This window comes from Porites lutea, chromosome 8 (assembly GCF_958299795.1).
Source record: "Porites lutea chromosome 8, jaPorLute2.1, whole genome shotgun sequence".
In the NCBI taxonomy this organism is placed as follows: Eukaryota; Metazoa; Cnidaria; class Anthozoa; order Scleractinia; family Poritidae; genus Porites; species Porites lutea.
The window spans coordinates 13,189,697-13,215,128 of NC_133208.1; the positions used below are offsets into that span (position 1 = coordinate 13,189,697).

The following is a 25,432-nucleotide window of genomic DNA, read 5'->3' on the forward strand; positions in this document are numbered from 1 at the left end:
GTTTGACAGAAATGCCGATTTTAAATGACAGCTATTTAAATTATGGGGATCTCCGCTGTCCAATTGCGTCATCTGTTGTCGGATGGCGCGAAAAGTCCGCTAAACCTGTTTGATGTTTTTTTTTCTTTTTATTTCGAGCCCACAATTTCTGTTAAAAGTCATGGATCATTAAAATATCATATTCAGTTAATGATCTTTTCGACTTATCGGTTTAGAAACAACGTCAACTCTTTCCCGCCGAATCTTTAATCAGGCTTGTGAGTGGGTGTATTTACTTTCGGGATTCGCCGTCGTTCGCCCGACGAGCTATTTCCGAATCGGTCAGCAATAATACACAGTTTCATACAAATGGCGTGTAAATACCGTAGAATGGTACAAGTGTAGAACAGAAAATCAGGATTTCTATTATGTACAAGGTGAGGTTTTACTGGGCAATTTCTGTGTTCTAGGGCGACTACAGTGTCATCTTTGAGATGAGATTTCAATTTACTTTGACGTGCGCGAGGTTATTATAAGCTTACATATAAAGAAAATGTGAAGATTGTTATACGCAGTGCGAAATATCTCTCAGTATTTCTTCAAAATTAATATAAAACGAAAATAATTGTGGTATATAACAAAATACGATAGAATTTTGTCCCTTCTTAGTCTTAATGTTAAAAAATCACCTTCAAAACTGGTAAATTTTATCGTAGTGTCGTAGTGTCTCGACTGGTCATTTGTAGTACAATGACCGAGCGGTTGTATACAAACATTGACCGCCACGGAACTTATGAATGAAATTCTTTTCAGGAGGTTTAATTAGTTGCAGAAGTATCTCTAGAATTCAAGGAAAAGAGCTGTTAAAGATTTTTCTTTGGAAACATTTATCTAGAGGGTTGTTATTTGGCTAAAAAGCTGCCTGAAGTGGAATATTATAATGCTGTACATTTCCACGTGCAAGTTGTTGGTTTGCGCGCCGCTATTCTTTGAGTTATAATATCTAGACTTTTCATCAGTGCTGTGAGATTTTTCGGTCCAAACACGCAGTTGTTAGAAAGCCATGAAGTATTGAGCCTGTATGCATTCCCCATGCATTCTTTAACGGTCTTAGAACAAGATCCATCGAATACCTTCTAGTTGGAAAACGCAAAGATGTCTCGGTCTAGCTATTATTCGTTGCTATGCCATTGTTTTAGTAAAAAAAAACAATACATCGACTTACTTTGCCTTTACCAACGGTTTCTGGTAAGTTCTACCATCAATATACTCTTTAAAAAAATACCATGTTAATTTTGATTAAACACAGATTACAATCCTTGGCGAGGAGGGCGACTATATCAAAACTCATAGACAACCTTATTATAACAATAAATTTAAAATTTCACGGAGGAAATTGTGGTTGCTTGAAGGGTCAACTCATTTTTTAAAGCAGTCAAATTTGTTCTCTCTTTTTTTTCTCTCACTACGATCCAACATGATCGATCGCCAATTTTCATGGTATTTCACAATCCTTCAAAGTAAAGTCACGCAAATTACACAAATTAAGGTTTTTGAATTTCGAATCAATACTTGTCATTTCATCTGAACGTCTTTACGACTGTTTATTTTACTACCCATTCTTGCCATTCTTGAGTTCAAAACCACGCGATTGCTTCGGGCGTTTAAGTGAGATCCCGCCGCGAGATACATTGTCTTAAGCCGAATGAGGCGTTTTGTTTTGTTACTATAACCTCAAGATCTCTTTCAGGGCCACTTTTATTGGTCAATTTTAACGAATTGATAAGCACTGATGCTGATAATACTCACAGCTAGTTCTAGTGTTCTTACAAAGACTAAACTGAGGCTAATTAACGCAATCTTTAGAGTGGTAATTATAGATTCCAGTTCCCCTAAACATCGCAAATTATACGTCATTTACGCCAGAAATACTAAACATATATTAACGTATTTACTTAAAAAGCGGAAGACGTTTTAATAAAGTATAAAAGGTTGACCGCAACTTCCCTCAAGTGAAGAGTTTGAAAGACCAAGGCATTTCAATTTGAATTTTCCGTCACGTCATAAAACACGAGACTCGGAAAAAAAAAGTTGTCTTCTTTGTTTTGAGCTGCAGATATTGGTTTGGATATTTGCCGATTTTCCGTTTGATGGCTTTTCTATTCAATTTAAGGGTCGTCACTTTTAGCCTCTCATTCATAATAACCAACAAGGCGTCAAGATCAAATATCTTGATAACTAGAAAATATTGTTTAATATTGGTCATATCTTTTTTAATGCTCACACAACCTTCGTAAATCCCACAAACTTTGGATTATGCTAAAATCGAAAGCTGACACGGTGGCCTGATATGGCGCGTGTTGTCCTTAGGCAAACATCAAGCACTGTCTGCTTCCGGCGAGAATTTTACTCTCTGTTCGGCGCCGAGCAACTCTTTGCGTCGTTGAGATTTTCAGTGCGGCTTTAGTGCTTTAGGGGTAGTCCGGATTGCAAAAAGCTTCCGTTACCGTCAAAGAATGTTCAGAGCGTAAAGAATTTTTGTTACAGTAGTGACAGAGTACCATGCGCGTCAATCGTAAGTGGTATATTTGTTGAGTGAAATTGCTGACTTTTTTCGGATTACGCGCTTTTTGTTTGTTTTCTCACGTGACTTAATTAACTCGCAGCTGATAGATACCGCTGACATTATAAACGATTGCATGCTTTTGTTTAAGCCGCATGAATGTCATTGTTTGTATTTTTAACAACTGTGGGAAAATTTTAACAAGAAGGCTATATTTAACTGGCCTCCTCGACCGGAACTTCCTGAGACAACCTCATGTAGTGGTGGTATTCAATGGACACGTTACTGAAAGATCTGAAGTAGTAGAAGCGGACTTTCGCTTTTGCAATTTTTGTATGATCAGTGTTTCCGACTTCTAGCCCACAATGCTGCATCTCTGCGATCTTCCGTTTTAGTTCCCCCGCGCGCGGGCACAAAAAACCTAAAAACAATCGGTAAACAGTAATTGGAATTTGTTTACTATGTCTCTGGCGCATGAGTCCAGCATGTTAAATATTTGCTTCTCTTTGTTCATCACGTTTGCTGATCCCTCTTGATTTCATAAAGAGCGTCTTTTAGCTTGATTTACTTTGGGGATTCAAATATTTTGAGTTGTTTCCGCGGTTAATGTCCTCCAAGGGCCCTTCTCAGTTTTGTTCTCCTCTGCCCCTTGGATCGAAGTATTAAAACAGTATTGAAATTCGCAGTAAAGTTCCTTGACTTTCAAAGAATCGACGTTGCCAATATTTGACGTTACGTGTTTGTCAGTCGAAAAGATGTAAAACCTCGCACACAGCAAGCTTTTTAGACAAGTCGACCTCACAAATTTTGCAGCGAAAAAGCTGTCAAGCGAGCGAAGCAGGGATTTTAGGTTGCACATTCAGTTGGAAGAGGGATTTTGATTGGTTTTTTGTTTTTTGAAAATGAAGTTCCTCTCATCTGAGAGGAAAGATTCACTCAAACTGTAGCTTCACCTTTTCCTTTCTCAAAAAATTGGACGATGTGATTGTAACGTTATCATCACTCTCTATGCTCTCTTACTCTATATCCTGGAGATGTGGTTTTCTAAAATATGCGGAAGATGTTGCCTTCCTCGCGGAGGGCTTCGAAGCCCTAGGAACGTCACAAGACTTAGAAACCGTTTGAAACATCCCTCAGTTTGCTCGAAGGAAAGACAACTGAAAATTTGATCAGTTTACATAAACAAATTCATTTAGGTAATTCAGTTCCTGCACGTCGTATTTCATTCCCAAACGTGGCCAAAGTCAAATTTGTAAATTGCATGTTATCATAAAGATAAAACGCTTAAAAACTAGTAGTATCCTGTGAAAGTACCACTAAAGAGGTTAAATGGTAACAACATAGGATTTAATTCCCAGACTTAAAAGTTAGAACTACATACTAAATAAAGAGTACCATGTGAAAGTACTGCTGAAGAGGTTTCATTTGAATGGTAACTCCATAAGATTTCATTCACAGACTTAAAATTTAGAACTATATACTAAATAAATAGTACCATATGAAAGTACTGCTGAAGAGGTTTTATTTAAATGGTAACACCATATGATTTCATCCACAGATTCAAAAGTTAAAACTACATACTAAATGAAATTAATACAAAGTAGTACCATGGGAATGGTCACAACATAGGATTTCATCCTGAGGCTTAAAAGTTAAAACCACCTCTCAAAACTCTGTTTATATTCATTCTAAGATTGAAATGGTTAAATTGAGAGGGAGATCCTAGAAATTTCGGGGTTTTTTGTGGTTTATCAGCGGTGCAATTTAATGTGAAGGAACAGTTGTCATGCAGTGCTACCATGCTCTTTTGAAATGGTGTCGTGTTGATACCTCTCAAAACGATTTTTTAACGGAGTATCAGCCTTGCTTCTGATATATTAGTATTTTAAGTGCTATAGAACTCCACTGGTAGTAGATAGCCTGCATAGAAGGCGCATGATTGATAAAAAAAACCGTATATTAAACAGAGTCGTGTCCGCGAGGAAGTAGCAAATTAACGCGCGCGAGGAGGGAGAGAAAGCTTTTATCGCGGTTGAATGAAAGTTAAGTTTGCAAAAGCTAAGTACATGTACTTCAAAGCTAAAATTGCTACTGTCACTGTTTAAAGTGCAAGATATTCCCAATATGCTGTTAATTTACTAAATTTTTGTAAGTTTACTAAAAACGTGCTAAGTGTTTTAGAACTGAAACTGTTATCGTCGCCGCCCAGTTTGCCAGCATTTAATTTACCTCGGGCTCGAAGCGCAGTTTCAACGGAAAGAAGCTCAATATTTTGAGACAAATGAGAAGGAACTTACATGCACTAATTATTTTATTAACCCTTGCCAAGTCGCTTCTAAAAGGTAAATGACATCCCAATAAATGAAACAAACGAACAAAAAACCGATATACGTTAATAGTTTGACCCCGCTGGAGAGGAAGCTTTGGAATTCCAGTAAGCATTGGTAACGTAAAAACAAAAATACAACATGGTGGTTTTTCGATTCTGCAGCTCTGAGTATTCAGCCCAAAATGTGTTTTTCAAAACATTTCTTCGTTCTTTACTTGCTCTGGCCTATATATACTATCGGCTGCATATTGTAAAGCTAATTCAGTGAAGAATGATGAGGTTCCGTTGTTACAAACTGTAGTTTTTTTGCGTCATTTTAGGCACTATTTAATAGTTACACTGTATATGACTTCTACATGCAGCGAATGATTGCTTTACCTCGAAAAAGGCTTGCATTCTGTACACGTCAGCAACTTTCCAAGGAAAACGTACCGTGGTTAATCAAACATAGAAGAAGCATCAAAATAACAAACAAAACGTCCATAATCAACCCAGAAGCCAACTGTGATTCTCCGGCCCTTTGAAACTGCGAGGAAACCTTCACGAACCAGTCATGATAAGTGCGCAAGTATCCTATTAGGGAACTAAAGCAACTACGAAGGGAACAGCAACGGAAACGCTGAAAAAGCTTAAAGCTTTGATGAGCAAAACAACAAATCTGCACGTGCGTCACACCTTTCGGTACATTTCTTGCTGTCACCGCACGACTACGACGTGAAATTTCCTAATTTTGTTCTTCGGAGGACGCAAACACGAGAGACCCATTTTCCTTTTTAACGTTTTTCTGATTTTGGATACGGTCCTTTGGAGTTCAACTCTAGAAAAATTCAGTTCTGGGGCTTAGCTACCTGTGAGCAAAAAGGTACGTGCACACCGGAAAAAATGTCCAAGTTCAAGGTAACAATGAAAACAACAACAACATGATCAACAACAGTAACAAAAGAAAGGAAAAGGAGACAAACAGAAGGAAAATAACCTATAGCTGAATAAAGTGGAATTGCCAATGTAACTCCGCTTAAACTGAAATAACTTTCCAAACCTCAGTATTGTGTTCTTCTCCGATTTTGTCGCACGAGATCACACGGAACAGAACACAGTCCTTCCTCACAAGGGAGATGTTTAACTCGCCATACTGAAAAGAGACGCAAAGTGAATTTAATTAAGGCACCCGAGTGGAAACTATTCGAGGGGGCAGCAGGGTAGGGTGGATTTTGGAAACAGTGTGTACCTCTGGAAAATTCCTAGCCACGCCCCTGCTTCATATGCCGAGTTGAATGGTATGTAATCCGAGCGTGATGAAGTTTGTATTAGGGACGGTTTACATGGAGGTTAGAAGATTCTAGCACCGGGAAGATCGTCGAAGGTGGATCATCTTAACGCCACATGTTTTCTGCATTCGGTTTATATGCAAAAGGCTGTACTTGTCTCTAGCGCTAGGATCTTCTTTATACTAGGATCTTCCTAGCTTAGAGTTAGGAAGATTCTAGTACTAGGAAGATCCGAGCACCATGTAAACTGCCTTCACTAAAAAGATCGTAGTACTAGGGACAAACCAGACACAGAATGGCGTCGGGCCGTTTAGTGGCTAATCACGGCAATAAAGGCCGACCATTTCGTTTGACGTTACTGACCGCGAGCTGATTATTGTGATAATTCTGCTGTAAGGTAGTTCTTAACGCCAGTAAAGAGAGCCCAAATTGCATTTTTGTTTTTGTTGCCCGCCACTTTTAACCCTTTAGGCCACAAGAGTGATCAGCATCAATTTTTTCCTCGTAATATCAATGCTTTGTAAAACAGAGTGGTCAGGAGAATTACGGACATGATCACACAAGATGAATTTGATTGATATTTTATCAACTTCTCCCCACTACTTCTGTAGAAAATGAATCAGGGCACAAATGAGAATTCAATTTTTGATCTTAGGGTTTAAAGGGTTAATTCCCTCTCGAACCTTCTCTCCTTGGGCACTACACGGACCGAAATTTCTGCATGTAAACCCAACGTAAATTTGTTCCGCTTGTTAGGATTTTCCTGGTGCTATTATCTTCCTCCCTCTCCAAGTAGCCTGTTTGTCCGAGTTCACGTTACAAGCCACAGTACCTGAAGTAAAAACGACGGAAGCAACTCGTAAGGGCGATCGATATAACGCAAAGTAAACAAATAATATAGGCGTCCTTTTCGAGCTGCAATTTTGAGCTGTCTAAAACGTTTGGTCTTTTGTGATACCCAACAATAGGCTATGCCAGTCAAAGGCCAAGGTTGAGCCCAAGGCTGTAAATAGCCTAACAAGATGTGTAAAACAACGAGTGATAATATTGAAATGAAGTGTAATAGCCGTTAACCTCTTTTGAACAGAGACTAAGGTTACAACGCCTTGGGTCTCCTCAGGGGATAAGAACGGCTGGCGTTTGCGACCGAGGTTGCGTTGTTCTTATTCATCAGTCATGTTTTTTCATATTCTCTTCGCTCGTGTTTTGGTTCATTCATGTGGCGGATGAAGGTCGGTTTACCGAAGTGAAATGAGTTTTCTAGTTTAAAAAGAACCTCAGCAATGTTTATCCGTCGAAGATGGTATGCTGTTGCACTTAAGGTTGATTTGCACTGTCGCGTAATTTTTACGTGCGTAAATTAAGTAGAGGAAATGTACGAAAGGTCTTGCGTAAACGTAAAAGTTCAGCGAGTTTCAACTTTTACGTTTCCACGCGACCTTCCATACACTGCCTCCATTTTATGTACGCAGATAAAAGTTAATCAAAACGTATCATTTGAATCAGCCTGGTGCAGGTTCTCGAAAAAGTTTGGAAGTGAACGAACTCGCAGTTGTAAAATTTTTCTTTTGAATCATTGTTCCAATGGATCGTTTTCAATTCTTAATACTATCAAGCTTTAACCCGGTCTTATCTATTACATGCAGCAGTTAAATCTTATGGTCAACCAAAGGGTATTAGGATTTACGCTTATGTGCTTCTTCCGTTGTACATATCTGTGCCAGTGGTAAGAGAAGACAGACACTTAGATATTTTCAAAACATTTTGCCAGTTTGCTTCTCCTTAAAAATCTTGTTTGCTTCTGTTTTTCTTTCAGGTGTTATCCACAAATGCGGTTTATTGGCTGTTAATATTGTTGTGCTTGAGTCACTCTAAAATCTCACTTCCGGAGGCTTTGCCGTCCGGAGCTCTTCCGAAGGGTGGTCGTTGGGAGACGAGTGGTTCCGACGAAGAGTCGGAAATTGAGCAAGAATATGTCTCACCAGAGGATAGAGTATACAAGAGACTGATGACTGGCAGGCTTATAGGTAGAAGTTTACAGAAGAGAACTTCAGCGTATGTGAAAAGAGGAAGATTACTCAACAGAAATGGTTATGCTTTGTCAATAAACTCAGATGGGACAGTAGATGGAACGACAAACAAGAATTCTCGTTTTGGTAAGGTTTTATTCTGCTTGGATTAGCACTGGCAAATACTCAGAATATAGTGCGGTGGAACAGGCATATAACAACTACCCGTGGTAGTTTAGCAACTTGCTGCTTATAAGACTGTATAACAATTACGACAGACAACAACAACAACGTTTTAATTTAAGAATTTCACTAAAGTAAAAGATTAGACTAATCCGCCGGTAGCAATTGCTATTCTAGGCGAACAGAAAAACAACTTAAGGTTAATAAATATTACTACAAACGTGAACACGGAGTTAACGAAAAGATAACTCTAGAGGTTTGAGGGGAAAACAGTTGAAGCTTGTAAGACTTTATTAACTCCTTAGCTAGTCCAACCCTCTGTATTATGATTTGTGTTTCGATATAGTCCTATTTATTTACCAAGATATCTAGGAGAAGTCGACGAATTTCTCTCGCCCATCATGCCCGCTCACGTAGTCAATCAGAACCGCGGGAGGATTCGCTTTATCTTGCCTCCGCTGAAAGCAGGTTTCTAAACTGAGGCTTATACCAAGAATCAGTAAATTAGAAATACCTGATGTACGAATGTACTATACTATACTAATATGTGAACTACATATTTTGTGCGTTGATACTAACATAGACTTTCTAAAAGTTTCGCTGCGCGACCTCATGCATTAAAGCTCGCTTCGCTCACTTTCTGTAAGAACTTATTAGAGGTCGACTTGTAGCAAGTCTAATACTAATAACCCTTGTTGTTTAAAATCTACAGCACAGCTAGAATTTCATTCCGTCTCGGCTGGCCTACTGATGATATTAGGAGTAACAAGTCAAAGATATTTAGCAATATGCGACAATGGCCACCTTTGCGGAAGTGTAAGTAAAGCAACATTGTTTAAATTCAACAGATTATTCCACCAACACCGTAAAATTCCGAAAATAAGCCCCTCCAAATATAAGCCCCCCGGGGGCTTCTACTTGGAAAATTGCCCTCAAATACAGACACCAGACACCTAGAGTTGGTCCCTGCCTTTCTTTACTCCCTTTATTTGCCTCTCTATAAGACAGACACCTCTGTAAAACGGACACCTAGAGTTGGTCCCTGCCTTTCTTTACTCCCTTTATTTGACTCTCTATAAGACAGACACCTCTGTAAAACGGACACCTAGAGTTGGTCCCTGCCTTTCTTTACTCCCTTTATTTGACTCTCTATAAGACAGACACCTCTGTAAAACGGACACCTAGAGTTGGTCCCTGCCTTTCTTTACTCCCTTTATTTGACTCTCTATAAGATGGACACCTCTGTAAAATCAACACCTAGAGTTGGTCCCTGCCTTTCTTTACTCCCTTTATTTGACTCTCCATAAGATGGACACCTCTGTAAAATGGACACCTAGAGTTAGTCCCTGCCTTTCTTTACTGCCTTTATTTGACTCTCTATAAGATGGACACCTCTGTAAAATCGACACCTAGAGTTGGTCCCTGCCTTTCTTTACTCCCTTTATTTGACTCTCTATAAGATGGACACCTCTGTAAAAGGGACACCTAGAGTTGGTTCCTGCCTTTCTTTACTGCCTTTATTTGACTCTCTATAAGATGGACACCTCTGTAAAAGGGACACCTAGAGTTGGTTCCTGCCTTTCTTTACTGCCTTTATTTGATTCTCTATAAGACAGACACCTCTGTAAAAAGGACACCTAGAGTTGGTTCCTGCCTTTCTTTACTGCCTTTATTTGATTCTCTATAGGACGCACACCTCTGTAAAACGGACACCTAGAGTTTGTCCCTGCCTTTCTTTACTGCCTTTATTTGACTCTATACGAGGGGTATCTCTCCAAGATGGACACTAAGTACAGGTCCAATAGGTATCCGTCTTAAAGAGGGTAGACTGTATTTACGAATCAATCGCCGCCATTACCAACAGAAGAACGTTTTTAACGCCGGGCATATAAACACTATGTCAAAATAAATTTCATTTTGATTCCATATGTGAACTGGTAATTATAGGATCCTTGAGTCCATAACAAAATAAATAATCTTCCGGAGAGTGTCAGAAACTACGAATACCGGAACTCTACCAAATGTTACTAGTGTTAGCTGTCCACCTCATCTTAAACGGGGCGGTGACGTCATGGCTGCCTGGTTCATTTTGTCAAATGATGCCAATCACGCATCCTTATTTGCTGTGATACTTGAGAAATTTCTTGTGAATGCCGCAATTAAAGTTTTGCGTCAATCAAGTATGTCTTCCAAGCACTATATCCATATCAACAACAAAAATTATATCAAACGTCTCAAACAACAAACTAAACTTTCATGAAAACTATTAGGCTAACAAGTTTTCTTGAACCAAAATGCCGTTCAATCTTCTTCAAGTTTTTTTTTCCGTCCCACTGTTTGAATTTTCACAGATTTCTTGACAGAACTCATTGAAATAATTCCTTACTTTCTTTATCTTTCTAGGAAGATCCATCGTCCAACACTATCTTCCACGAAATTCATGAACAGAACATGTTTCACTCTTATGTATCCCACAAACACAAGACTTGGTTGGTTGGAATCAAGAGGAATGGAAAGGCAAAAAAGGCAACGCTTACAAGACCAGGTCAAAAGTCGGTCCAATTTTTGATTACGTACACTTAAGCCCTGTTAATAATGTGGAAGGATGGTAATTCTCCTAGATTGATATTTTTTTCTGGTGCTACCCGTTTCGTTTGCCGTGATTATCTCGGGTACGGTTACCTTTTGTGTTTGATAGGAAAATCCTTTTAAAAGGATCAAATTTTAGCCTGGTGTTATTCCTCTAAGAGGGACAAGTTTGGTGGGTATTTCTTCGCGAAGATATAAATAAAAAGTGGAGTCGTTCAAATTTGCGAAAGCGCCTTGCGTCTTGATGATCCTCAAGAGATACTTTCCAGAATTTGTGCCAAAAGTATCATCGGTAAAAATGGCTTCGCGTTCGGACAAGCCGCGGGGAGCCCACTATGTATTTTAGAAACCTCGTTTGGCGTATGTTGACCTTTCTAGCGGTGTAACTTTCCTTCCACAAGATATTAAAAAATATTGATCAGTATAAAAGAACGCATATTGACAAAGAGCCAATCAGAAATCGAACCAAGGACGTGCAACCTATGCCAAGCGCGCGAAAACATCGATGTAACTCTGACTGTCATTGGCTGATTACTGAGCGTTGGAAAATGCAGGAAAGCCATTTTAATGGTTGTGCGTTTGATCGGTTTCCGCTTTGCTCCACTGCATGTGATTGGACGAATACAAATCAACGTGAAACAGCTATAAAAAGTTAAGGAGTTCCGGGAGGCTAAAATGACCCTAGTGAATACGTATAATTTGACGTAAACTTGGGTAAAGACTTCAGTAACTTTATTCAGTGTACCAGTTCTCGTATTATCATAGATTTATCGTTGTCATGATTGTTTGTTTTTTATTTCAATGGTGGCAGTGATTTAGTATGGTACATTGTGTCAAAAATTCAGAGGGTAGCGTAGCTTTCTATTGGGTGTCCTTACACGTAAATTTAACTTAATAAACCGAAAAGCTAATTTCTACAAATCTAACAGACGCAATAAAAAGAAAAGCAAGCGAAAACGCTGAAAAACGAGTGGACACAATTAAGGACCGTTTCAAACGTCGTACCTCTGCCAAGCCAACTCAATTGATCGAATTAAATTTGACCGTTGAATTTACTACAAGGGAAGTAGCACCAAGTTTGAAACCAAATCGTGCCGGGTCTGCTATGTAGCACAGCAAAACGTCGTGCTACTGCCCAGACGAACGAACTCAGTTCGTATTTTTATAAATAAAGTAGAACACATTTAAAAGTTAGCGAAACTGGTTTTACATACATAACGTTTTTGATTTTAGCAACAGCTGTTTATCTTAACTCGACCAAAGTGAATTCGACGTCTAAAACAAAGTTGTGCCAGAGCTGTACTACATTCAAGCCAGCTTAGCACGCTGGCAGAAGAACGGCGTTTGAAACGGTGTGTTTCCTGATTGGTCAGGCCGAAAGTGACTCGAAGTTTTTTGTACCTACAATCAAGCGTAGCAGTGCAAAGCAAATGTCAGTGAAATCATTTTTGGACACTTAGTTGAAACTTTTCATGTTGGTGTCCTTTGTATAATTCCATGCACTCCATTGTTTCAAGGAGTATTTATTGGCACGGGTTCGTCCCCTGTTTAGGCTCTTCTTGGCTCTTTGAACCTTTCATAAAATACTTTATGAAGTTATTTAATGATTCATCATTTTTCTCTGGTTTTGTACTACTTTCTATTACACTGCCTCCATAAATTGACCGCTAAGGCCTTATGTGCCGTGAATTTCATAGGGTATCGTCGAACAATGGGCAAAAACCGACCACCAAGTAACTTATATTACATCTTAGCCTTTCTGGGCTTTTTGACAATTGAGTTTCTCTCAAAAGAAAGAAAATTTGAGGTATTTTGAAATATTAATTTATTTTCGTCGATGTTATGATATCGGAACCAATTACTATGGAGAAAATCGACTTCATACAAATAATGAAAACAGTTAAAGAAATATGTAAATTCTGTCGAAGTTAGTATCGTTTTATACATAATATATAATGCTGGTAAGATAGGCGGTTTTGAACATATGATCTTGGTTAATCCACCATCACGTTTGTAATGCACGTTATCCGCAGAATAGGTGCGTTTCTCAAAATTCCCGAAAGAATATTTTAAGAACACAAAGTTCAACATCAGAGATGTGGTTTTTAATATATTTCTAATGGAAAAATTTGAAAACTTCACAAGGTCGAAAAGTGTGTTGGCCTTCTTTATACATAGACTCCTAGGGATAGTTGAAACATGAGAAAAAACACTTTCCGGGCCCGAAAACTCTTGGGAGTTTTGAGAAAAGCAAGCAAGTATCATGTTGTTTGTACGTTTGTTGCGTTTAGTTTGCGTTTCTGTCGCGTTATACGCGGATTATCTCACGATATCTCACGCCACAAACCGCCTATGTAACAAGCTCCAATGTGATTTATCCTGATTTACAGATAAACAAATAAATATTTTTGTTTTAAAAACTCCTTCCGGGGAGGGTAATAAAACGCAATGATGAACATGATTTACATAAATAAATAAAGTCAATTTGTTTCCAGCCACTTTGTTAGAATGCAAAGCGCGTTAGGGTCCCTTCGTAGTGTTGTTAACATAACGGTAGCGAATATCGCACGCAATTGTTAATTGTCTCGTCACGCAACGCTCCTCAGGAGACGGCATTTTTTTGCGAAGGCGCGTTGCGTGACGAGATAAATAACCAACAGAAGGTATTTAAGAAAGTAAAACTTATTTAAGGCTTGGATAATTTGGGGTGAAAGGCTATAAGCCCCAAATATTGTCATGTTTTCATAAGATATAATATTATTTAAAAAGGACTTCTTTATTTTGAATGATAGGGATGTCCGTAATGTACATTTCGTTCAAATGTCTATGAAGATGTAAATAGCAAAAAAATATAGATATGTTGGAAAAGAAATCTGTTAATGTATTTTTAATGCATATTTGCAATAAAAGAAGAATTAAAAAAATGGTTTTGGTTCATTAGCAATTTCCATCGCCGTGTTGCACGGAATTCCTCAATCCGAAAAACTAGATCCCGTAAAAATTTAAACTACTGCCAAAACGTAGCAAAGAAAAGCAGACGCCTTTTTCGGCTCTCGTTTCACCCAGCCTGCGTAGCAGGCGCTTGGAAGTAGTGGGCACAAGAAAAAACGCGCGCGCGAGGACAAACACGTGTCTCCCTTGCGCGCGCCCGTTCTCTCTTTCGCCCACTACTTCCAAGCGCCTGCTACGCAGGCTACAAGAGGCGGAAAAGGCGTCTTCTCTCGCAGGCTAGCTAACAAAGGGATCCTCAAATGTTTGTTAATTTTCATACATTACGATCTTTTCTTTACATTTTTTTGTAAAATAAAGTATAGTCTGTGGGGATGGTAACTTTTACAGGAGAAATATTGCCATGGAGACTTGTTTTAAGATGTGTCCCACAGACACGAAAATTGCGTGGGGCGTGTGAAGGGGATTTATAACACGCGAGTAAATAAGTCACGTCCTCTCGCGTGCCTTTTCTACCTCTCCCTTCAAAACAGGCCTGACATGAAGGCCACCCGGAGCGCAACAAGGTATTTGACCCAGTTTAAATGGGAAAAAAAGTTATCCCTTGAAAGTGGGTCACCCTCCCAGCCGAGTCAACTTTAGTGAGCGCTCATAAGAGAAAAAAATTGTCCCCCTGCCTGGGTCAAAGGTAAAGAGCTGATAACGGCGCTCGCGCATGCTCTGATTAGGGACTTAAAGATCCACCGACGCAACGGCAACGAGAACGTCTAAAAAACAATAGGTTTAATTAAGCAAAACAACTTTGCACGTGCATCACGCTTTTTTGTACATTTCTTTCCCACTATTGCACGATTACGACGTGAAAATGCCTAATTTCGCGTTTTAAGGAGGACGTAAACAAACAACGACGAAATTTTATTTCTCTTTCTGAACTTGGATATGGTCCCTTGAAATTCAGCTTCAGGAGGGTTCGCCTACAAATGACAAAGTAAGTGGGTAGGAATAATCGCTATAAAGACTGAAGAACGCAAATTTACTTTTTAAACGACATTCTCGTTGCGGTCGCGTCGTTGGATCTTAAAGTCCCAAACTGTCTTGCCTTGACCGAGTTGAACCAGCGAGTCAAAGAGTTTATATGTAGAAAAAATGGCTTAGCTAGGAGGGCTACCCTATTATAGAAGGGTGACTTGCCTAGCAGGGTCACCCTTTTCTAGCTGAGCCATCGTTTTGTTTCTCATGTTAACTCTCCGGGACAACTTTTTTCCATCAAAACGGGGCTTAAAAGACTTCATAGCCGGCTCAGTAGCTCAGAGCATTAAAAAAGAAAAAAAAAGAAACCGATTTTTCATTTAGGTTCTTTCTAAGCCTTGGTCTAAGGAAGGCTAGAGTTCTGTTTGCCATTTTGGAAATATAGTGGACCTGCTTGTTCAAGAGATCTTAGCTAATGTGACACCACGACAGCTCGCTGAATCATTTGAGGTTAGGGTTTTTTCTTCGAAACATAGTCATGGTACACCCATAGTGTGCTATATTTACACACTTCCAAAGAGAACTCCATTTTCCATGTGTCCCATACAGATAGCCTAGGGGCGCTTGCCACTTAAGCAAAATTTCCGGTTGGCAATTCCAGAATCATTCCGGGGTCAAATGGAAAGGCTTTCCAGCCATTACAAGCTCACTGTATTGTTCGCGTCAACCAATAATCCAACAAAATGGATGTTGTAGCACTACCGGTACTTTGCGACAATTTCGACGAAGAAATTAAAACTTTGTGGTAATAGTAGCAGTTTGTTGCTGTTTCGTTTGAAGAAATTTGGACAGAGTTCAAAACTATTTTGAGTCTACAGATGCAGTTGCAATTTTGAACGATAAGATAAGAAATGAAAAGAAAAACTGCGACTGCCTGTGAACAACGTTCACCGGCAAACTTTGCAAATGGCGGGGAAAATTCTAGGTGCCTGCCGCCGGCCAACTTGGAATTGCGCAAATGGAACGGGAATTTCTGTTCCCACCGGTTGGAACGAAAAAAGTGGAATATCTCGGAGGGTCGTCCGTTTGTTCGAAATATTTCCGGTCGAACCGCGCGTCCCATCCGTAATTACTAAAATCGGTCGAACCGGACGTTTTGCCTAAAGGTCTTGCTGAAGGGCTTTGCAATCACTTTCAGAATGAATAGAAAGATATACGATTGTGTCATCGCCCAAATAACCTGACCAGGGATTGTGCTAAATCGTTAATGTCGAGGAGAAAAAGGCATGGCCCAAGTATCGAGACTTGTGGAACCCCAGAGAACTACCCAATCAGGACAACCCTTTGCGATCTTCCGTTCAGTTGAAAGAAAAAACCGTTCTTTTTTCTTTATTCAATACAAGGGTCACAAAGCAAACGGCCAGGAAACGGATGTTTTTATACACACGTGTTTCTGCCAAACTAAGTGCAAATCAATGGGAAAAGTTCAATGTCATGTTTCCTTACGTGAAACATACTGAGCCAATAAACCAAAATTTTGTAAGTTTCATTTTCAAGTATAACCAAAATATCAAGGGGAAATTTTTTGCACGAACACCTGCAAAATGGTTCTCATAAGATTTCTTTGGGATATTTTTATTAGACAGTGAAAGGGGTCACTTATTAATTTTGAGAGGGCTGCTTAGTTCAAAAAGGTAGCAGCTGTTTCTCCTTGCTCCTAGCCACAAGGGACGTTTCGTGGGAGAGATGTCTGCACCTCAGTGACAGAAATGCCATACTGATGGCATATAATCTGTCCAGAATCTGGTTAGGAGCTCTGATTGGTCAATGTAGTAATATATTCCTTCTACTGTTGTTTACAAATGACACACAAAAGGTCAAAAAGGTCAAATGTAAATTATGCTATGAATCTAATGCAAACAGTCAATAATTGTCTATCCCGTGAAACAATCCACTTGGCCAGAATCCAGAAGAGACAGCTGTGTTCGCGGTCTGTATAAGTAACATTTCATGTTTCTCTCACTAATAGACAAGGGCCAAGGCAAGTTACCTTTCAACTCAAAAAAGGAACTTAGACAGGAAAGAAACTGCCATGGAAAAGCAAAATTTGAGAGCTGTAATATTCATGTTTGTTTCAAACTCTGGGCTAAGATGCTTATTTGTTAGGCAGTGATACTTATTCAAGAAACTATTATTGTAATTATTACAATAATATTTTCTTGAATAAGTATCACAAACTGGATAAAAATGACATACTATTATATTAGATAGGCCTAATCATCATCATCATCATCATCATCACTGTCACTGTCCTTCACATTTGCTTGCCGTAATGAACTTGTCATGACATCATGGATTTTGTTTTTCTTTCGAGGATCTTCTTCTAACTCTGTTTTCACTGCCCCTGCTTCTGACAACATCCACTCTAATTCTGCAATCACAAATTACACATTTTGAAAAAATAACATATATTACAGGAAAAAATAAGAGAATATTATTCTTTACGAATAGTCAGAAGTGTTCATGTAGTAATTGAAGAGGAGAACTAGGATTTCGACTGGTTGGAAGGTGTTTATAATATATGCAGTAACACATTTTTGTCTAATTTAGAGTAAAAAATTCCAAAACTCAGAGCAAAAATTAAGAAGCGAAACAAATATTTCATCTGAATAACTCAGACTTATCAGCATTGTGAGGTGACAGGTTGTATAACATAAAAGTTACGAATCATCAAGGGAGGATTGTAAATAAGTTGTAGGTCCAGGCCCTCATCCCTATTAAGGGAGATGTATGGAGATGAGTTTGGAGAATTTGTATGTTGATATTGGGGCTAAAAGAATTAAAAAATGTAGCCCTGCTAGTCAATGTACATGTACCTGAAGAAAAAGCACAAACTCAGAAGTCAGCATTGGTCAAGGGTGCAGATTGTTGGTTCTCTGAACTACAGTATACTCCATCTGAGGACAGTGACTGAACAATCTACCACCAAAATGCTCTCTTGGGGATTCATAACTTTTCTTTTACATAACCTGTCACCTCACAATGCTGATGAAGTCTGAGTGATTCGTCTTCATATGAAGTAAAGCGATAGATAATGGAGAGGGCGCGCTCTTGGATTTTCTCCATGTCATTGGTGCGATGCATGTGGCTGCATATTCAAGAACAGATCTGACAAGCAAACTGTAGACAATAACAAAAACATCCAGATGGACTCCACTTTCCTAAGATTTCTCAGGGCATAGAGTCTTCGCTGGGCTTTCTTGATAACATAATCGCAGCAAACAGCCCATGATAGATCTTTGGTAATGTGAACACCAACAACTTATATGAATCGCCGGACACAAAGTATGTGCCACCAGTGGCAATGGACTGCCACATGCAACTGTTATAGCGAAGAAAGTAATGTACAGTACCGCAAATGATCCCCAACCGCAAATGATCCTGAGACCGCAAATGATCCCCAAAATGGACCGCAAATGATCCTCGACCGCAAGTGATCCCTAAAGTCGACCGCAAATGATCCCGTGAAAACTTGAGGAATGGAATGGATTTTATGGGACTGATTACAAAAAAGGACTGATTATAAAAAAGAATCCTTTTTCTCTCGCCTTTTAAAGAAAAAGGGAAGGAGGACGCTACATCTCAGGTCAATTTATACAAGGTGAAAAAAAAATTGAATAAATCTGAAAAGTATGGTATTAACCGTATACTTCTTGCTTTGTCGATTGTTTCAATTTTTTTTTAAGAATGTTTCGTCTTTTGAAAAATTTAAGACAGGTAGGACGTTAGGCCGAAAAAACTCTATTATTTTAACGCCTAGAAGCTCAACTTTTCTACTGAGGAATACAAAGCCGGGCACCCTCTACATAACAAGAGCTTTATTGACATTCTGATCTTTTTGAAAGCGTGAAATTAATCAGCCAGAATATTTAATTTTGATTTTTACGTGATAAACAGTAAGACATTTGTTCGTAACTTAGGTGCCCGTTACGAAACAAGACATGATTTAACATAAACACAAGACAAAATGCCTCCGAAAGTCGATGTCCACAGGTTTCGGTTTATTTTGAAATAGCAATTTTCTTACAGCTCATGAACGTGTTGTAGATAGTTATATTGGCGCTTTTATGTATATTCATTTGTTGTGCCTTTGCTGAAGGCAGTTACCAGGGATCTAAACCTGGTAATGACAAACACAAAGCCAGGTGAGCGGTAGTTATCGCGTGACAAAACATCGTAGCAAACCGTCACATTCACGGACTAAAAGAAAATCGCTTATGATTATTCGGATCCAGGAGGCACTTTGGAGAAAATTAAATAACCTAAAACCCTTATTTAGCGGCAATGAAGAGCTGACTGCATTTCAAAAGAGGTCAAAGGAATGCTCTTGCATCAAAGGGCAAATCATAACGACCAGAAACAACAATAATCGCAGAAAATGCACGTCATGACCTCTCAGTATGAAATAAGCGGCAAAAATCACAATTGCTTTGAATGATTTTTTCCATTTAGTTTTTAGTCATATATTTATTTGAGAAGCAAAATTTAGCTTTTAATCTGACTTACTGTAATAATAATAAAATCGACACGATGGTCCGATAACTTGAGTCCAAGTCATTCCTATTTTTCTTTCGGGATCATTTGCGGTCGACTTTGGGGATCACTTGCGATCGAGGATCATTTGCGGTCCATTTTGGGGATCATTTGCGGTCTCGGGATCATTTGCGGTTGGGGATCATTTGCGGTACTGTACAGTAAGTCAACTGTCAATTGTTTCCAGAAACTTTGCTCCTCAGTCTTTCTCTTCACCCAGATAAATAGATGACATCCGAGCCAATAACATCACGGCTTAACTTAATTGACCAATTATCTGGTCAATAACCAAAGTCAAATACCATCACCAGAAAATTTGCAACTCACTTTGAATTCATCTGATGATAATGACAACACAGGTTGTTGAAACGTCAGTCATTTTAAAAACAGTCTTATTCAGGACTACATTCACCTAGACAATCCAAACATTCTATCTACCTATTGAATATGAAACACTGGAGGTAACCCAGGATGAACTAGTATTCCATTCAAGACAGAAAAAAAGAGCAACAAAATTTATTGTTAACTTAACTTACCATCAATCTTCAAATTCATTCCTCCAAACACCAGTGGTCCTACAAACTGCCTCTTCATATCATCCTCATAGTAGATAAATATAGTTGGTAGATGTTTATCTGGATAGTTTGGTATACATGTTGTAGATATGCTCTTTAAGAATTTTGTAGCTGGAAACTTCTGGGCAAGGCGGCTAAAATACTGATTTATTAACGCACACAATGGGATGCTGAATTGAAAATTAAGGAGGAACCAACACAAATGTTGCACAAAACAAAAAAGCAAATCACAAATCGTTGCTGTATTATCTTAACAGAGGTAATCTTTGTTGGGAAATTAAACACCAGAATGCGCTTTCTACCCGAGGCTTGGGATGTGGTAGATTTTGTTTCAGCAGCAATATTTATGAGGAAGGGTGGCGCAGTAGTGAGAGCACTCGCCTTCAACAAATCCACCAATGTGTCCCAGGTTTGAATCCTGGTGTTGAGGCCATTTGTGGGTTGAGTTTGTTGTTGGTTCTCTCTCTGGCTCCGAGAGGATTTTCTCTGGGTACTCCGGTGTTTCCCTTTCTTTAAAAACCAACACTTCCAAATTACAATTCAATCTGGAGTGCACCTGTAGACACATTTCAATGAGTTCTTAAGAACTCCTAAGTGCTCTGTGGATAAACAAATTATAGTATAATTTAAATGACAATTTAAAAGAATGTGATCTATGACTGAACAGATGGATGGCAAAATGGCATGTAGTTATTTTAAAAATAACTCAACAGGGAAGAAAAAATAGTATTGCAGCCTGCTTTGACATTTTCCATTAAATATCGAACCTGTACAGCTGGACAAAAAAAATCCCATCCAGGTCATCCGGGACGAGTAGTTTTTCCTGCCAGGCAAGTAACTTTAAAAGCTCACTTGCCCATGGGCAAGGGTGGGTCCAGGTAAGCCATCCTCTGACTAATCATTAGGGAGCTTAAGCAACAACAATGGCGACAGCAACAAAAATGGCAAAAAAGCAGTAGGTTTACATTAGCAAAACAGCAACATCACACTTTTTTGTACATTTCTTAGCCTTCATTGCACGACTACAATGTGAAAATGCCTAATTTCACATTTTGTCAAGGATGGCAACAAAAAGACGACAACTTTCTTTTAAATTTTTTTCCTGAACTTTGATACAGTCCTTTAGAATTCAACTACAAGAAAAAATTGCCAACATTTGACGAGTTAAACAAGATGGAATAAGTGTGACAAAGTTTGAGGCAGCACAAATTCACTTTTTAGTCTTTGTAAGTGACATTTTTGTGGCCTTCACCGTCATTCTTGCTTAAGCTCCCTGTACTGTTAGCTAAGACAATTAAGTAGTTGTGCTGGGCAGGCAAAATGTGACGGTTGCTTGCCCAAACAATGCGCTGGAATTTAATTTTTTTTCGAGCTCTGTTTAAGAGTCATAATTTGAAGAAAAAAAAAGCAATGAAACCATAAAACCATGAACAAAAAAGAACAAGCCTAGTGTTTAATTCTAGTGTTTAAAGGGCTTGAAGCTGACTGAAGAACAGTAATGCAGGAATTAAGCTACAAACCAGCACAAATTGGTCCAACTTTCAAGATCATTTAAATGTAAGTACAGTATGGATCATTTTGGGCCCAAAAAGGTGTCAGGTCTTTCAAGAAATGGGCTCCAAATATGCTCATCATACGTGCCAAAGGGCAAAAATAAGAAGCCAAATGTTCCCTCTAACCCTGAGAAAGACCAATTAAACATTTAATACTAATAACACACCTGATTGGCTTTTCCAGCGACAATATTTTAAAAAGATTTCTGGTGTTCACTTCTCTGAGTTCACTGTACAAGGGCTCATATTATTACAAAAGGATACCCAGTTTTGTAGAGATGTAGAACTACCCATACTCCTTTACCAGCTTTGTTGACTTCATCTACATAGTCCTGAGCAGAAATTTCCCTTACATCACCAAACTTTGATGCCTGCTGCAATTTTTGTATTTCTGCTATCCTTTGCTGTCTTGAAAAAAAGAGGATAAAGACATCTCACAAGACAATTTAGTGAGAGGGGTTTTTACAGTTTGTAATACTTTGACATTGCAGTACTTTTCACATGGTACATGTAGTTTGGTGTTTTTCAAGGTGGTGGACAAAACACTGACCCCCAGTCCATGGACTACCTCTATGGACTACCAATATTAACTTACCCTATAATAGACTACGCTGCTGGAATTTAGTGATCAGGGTTAGCAAACTGAGTCAACCAGGTTCCATTTAGGGCCACTATACTGGAAAATAAAAACTGACCTGAAACTTGATTCACTCAGTTTCCAAACCCTGATCACGAATTTTCAGTAGCGTGGTCCATTTTTGGGTAGTCCATTGGGACAGTCCACGGGGGTAGTCCATGGACTGGGGGGTCAGTGTTTTGTCCAAAATAAACAAAATATTAAAATAGTTGTATTCTCAAACATGTAGGATGTGGCATTTTGCTCTTTGGGGATAACACTTTTGAAAAAGGAGACTAGAGTGTTATAATTTTGCGAATTTCGTTTATTAATATTAGCAAGAGTACTTTCATTTAACAATGAATTTTATAGTCGGTAGATAAAAACCTTTAAATTTGAAAAGCTCTTGACAAGCTATTTTGCAAGTCAAATCTCAAAGGATTTGTTAACATTTCCTTATAAGGTAAAAATAGTTTCTATTCCTTGCTACCTAGATTAAAGTGAAAAACATTATGATGACTCCACGTTACACACTGATCTCCTACCTATATTGTAAAAGAACGCGTTCATCTTCTTCATCTTCAAGTTCCTCTAGCTCATCTAAAGTCATGTCTTCATAAGCTTTGACTACATTCATTCCAGTTCTCTTCTGTACGGTTTCTTCGACCATGTTTATCAACTGATCTTCTGTAACTTCGCTTTCTTTTTGCGGCAAAATTCCATGCCGACGCAGCGCATCGTTCCATTCTGTATCCTCACTAGGATTCTGCATTGCTAAATCTATCGATCTTGAGAGGCAAAAGTAGAAGAAGTTCTCAGGAGTCTGTCAATTTCCCTCTGTATCTCTTCATCGATCCGACGGGTCTGGTCAGCGGTAGACTCTTTCAAGAAATCACCATTGGTGGACAATTCGTGTAAGCGTAAGTCAGGTACCCTTAGATCCTGAGCCATTTGATCTACATCAGTTTGCATTTTTGTTTTTCAACCATCTTAGGTCACAGAATCTCTCATCCTTAACTATTTCATTTGCAGCAAAATATGATAGCCATAACAGTTTCGGTTGTGTGGAATTTGGGGGTATGATCGGCTATTAACCTCGATCGGGAGGAAGAGCGGAGACTGGAGACGAGTTAATAGCCGAGTTATTTCAAACATTGCTCACTGGAAGTCGTGCCCTGAATATTTTGTTTTACTTTTCCCTTGAAATAATAATAAAAAAATATCACGATAAACTGAACATGGGCTTTTTAAGTGTTCCAAATTTGGTTCCTTACCTTTCACTGTCAATATCTCGACGTCAGAGTTCGAATCGTCAATCGTCATTGATCAGTTTTGCCGCATCAGGTTTCATTTCAGCTTTATTTACTATCCAAGGTGTCAATTTTTAACTTGACAGGGAGGGAATAAAGGAAAGAGAAGATGGCGAGAGGGGTGGGGGAAGGGCGTTTATTTGTGAAAGGCGATTATTTTAAATATTTCCGCCAAAGGGGGCGATTATTCGAGGGAGGCAATTCATCGATGAAGGACGGCTATTATTCGAGGAAATACGGTATGTGACCGGTGTCGTTACCTGGTAAATGAATGAAAGAAAGAAGCTACAATCTTGAGCAGAATAATATGGAACAGTTTTTTTTTTCGACTATTTCGTGTCACCCTCGTTTACTTAGTTAAAGTTTTGATTGATTGATTGATTGATTGATTAATTAATTGACTGATTGATTGAAACCCTCTTTTCCTATTTCCTCCTATTTCCTTTGTTGCACGCGGAAATAGGAGACGTCTGCATGCAGGCAACTTTTTTTGCGGTCTACTTGCCAACGAGAAATTCAGGAAATGAGAGGGGAGGGGCGCTTCTTCGAGAGGATAGCGCTTATTTCTTAGCAGAGCATTTGAAAGCAGTGAAGACGATTGAACAAAATGACGCTGGAAAGCTTGTTTTGAAGGGAGGGCGTTCATCATGGCGTGAACACTTTATGGCAATTTCTCTCGGAAATTCCTGGGGAATACTCAAAAACGTTTTATACAGGGAGGCTCCGCCCCGTGGTCCAAGCTCTTACCCTTTTATCCACCATTTTTGATAGAAAAGCTATTTTTGGTATACCTTCTATTGACAAATAGAATCACTTTCATATACCCAGCTTAGTACCTTGCATCCCTCTTAACTGCTGTAAACTGCATTGTCTTAAATATACTCAACCTCGTCCCCAGGGCGCTATTTCCTGGATTTGGAGGTAGGGCGGGAAATCCGAGAAAAATCCAGAACGTTAACTTGACTTTTTCACAGCCATAAAATGCGCCTGTTAGCCCTTTTGAGACTTTTCACAAACCGAAATGACAGATTTTTCCTACCCAGGCTTTTTACATACTACAACGAGTGAATTCCTCCCCGAAGTCAACATTTTGCCCTAAGAGAGAAGTAAGTGTTAATGTTGGCTTAAGGGAGGGGTAGGTGGGCAGTTTCCCAGAATTGAAAGGTGTAATAACAAAAAAGGTACCCCTTTCGGGCGGAACCTCCCTGTCTAGGCCATTCATTATACGGAGTCGCCCTTCCGGGACGAAACTACGGTAACTCAAACGGTAGCTCCTCCATCCTGACGAGTATCCTTAATATTTTATAATTGACAAGAGAGAATAAAGCCCATCCTGCCTTGCAGTTGACTATTTGACCTGTCGTGACAGAGTATATTTAGTTTACTCGGCTAAGTGAAGTAATTCTCACCAACTTCCGGTTCTCTGACCCGTACGCGTGCCTCCTCTTTGGGACATGGTTACGTTATTTGAGACCCTAATTAAGAATATTTATCTTGGGTAGCCTGCACACAGATGCGCTCGTCCTTCTATTTCCTATATGGAGTGGACGCGACGAAGGAAGATGGAAGAACTACATTGTAGTTCGGAAGCTTGTAGATTACGAAATAAGAGTCCTTTTGCTAAGTTTTTCTAGCACTGATTAACATGCCTTCCACTTTAAGGCAAAATATAGCTTTTAAAAAAATGTACTTCGTGTGTCTTTATCGATTCACAAACTCCAAAACATTCTGAAAGTCTACTAGTCTGACTTAAATCAGCAATACCTGCACAAATTCAAAAGGTAATTGTTTCCCTTCAAGAAAGTTTCACAAAAGTCTCCCAACAACATCAATAACGACAATGCTGCAAGCTGTGAGAAAACTTATCCTTCTTACATGATTATTTATTTTCGTCGTGCTTTAATTTTCTCGTCAATCAGACAAGGGATCAGACTAATCATTTCAACT

The 25,432-nt window shown here is 39.0% G+C and overlaps 2 protein-coding genes across 2 annotated transcripts; one reads left to right on the forward strand and one right to left on the reverse strand.

Moving 5' to 3' along the window:
- Positions 1–231: 231 nt before the first annotated feature.
- LOC140945784 (fibroblast growth factor 1-like) lies at positions 232–11,890 on the forward strand. The gene is made up of 4 exons (XM_073394829.1): positions 232–416; positions 7,956–8,295; positions 9,044–9,147; positions 10,735–11,890. The coding sequence occupies exons 1-4, from the start codon at positions 408–410 to the stop codon at positions 10,912–10,914; spliced, it is 633 nt and encodes a 210-aa protein (XP_073250930.1). The 5' UTR covers positions 232–407; the 3' UTR covers positions 10,915–11,890.
- Positions 11,891–17,070: 5,180 nt separating this feature from the next.
- LOC140945781 (phosducin-like protein 3) lies at positions 17,071–23,017 on the reverse strand. Its single transcript, XM_073394827.1, has 4 exons — positions 22,721–23,017; positions 21,824–21,967; positions 19,968–20,176; positions 17,071–17,269 (listed from the first exon to the last, which is right to left on the reverse strand). Exons 1-4 carry the CDS (start codon positions 22,945–22,947, stop codon positions 17,112–17,114), a joined length of 738 nt encoding a protein of 245 aa, XP_073250928.1. The 5' UTR covers positions 22,948–23,017; the 3' UTR covers positions 17,071–17,111.
- Between the last annotated feature and the right edge of the window lie 2,415 nt (positions 23,018–25,432).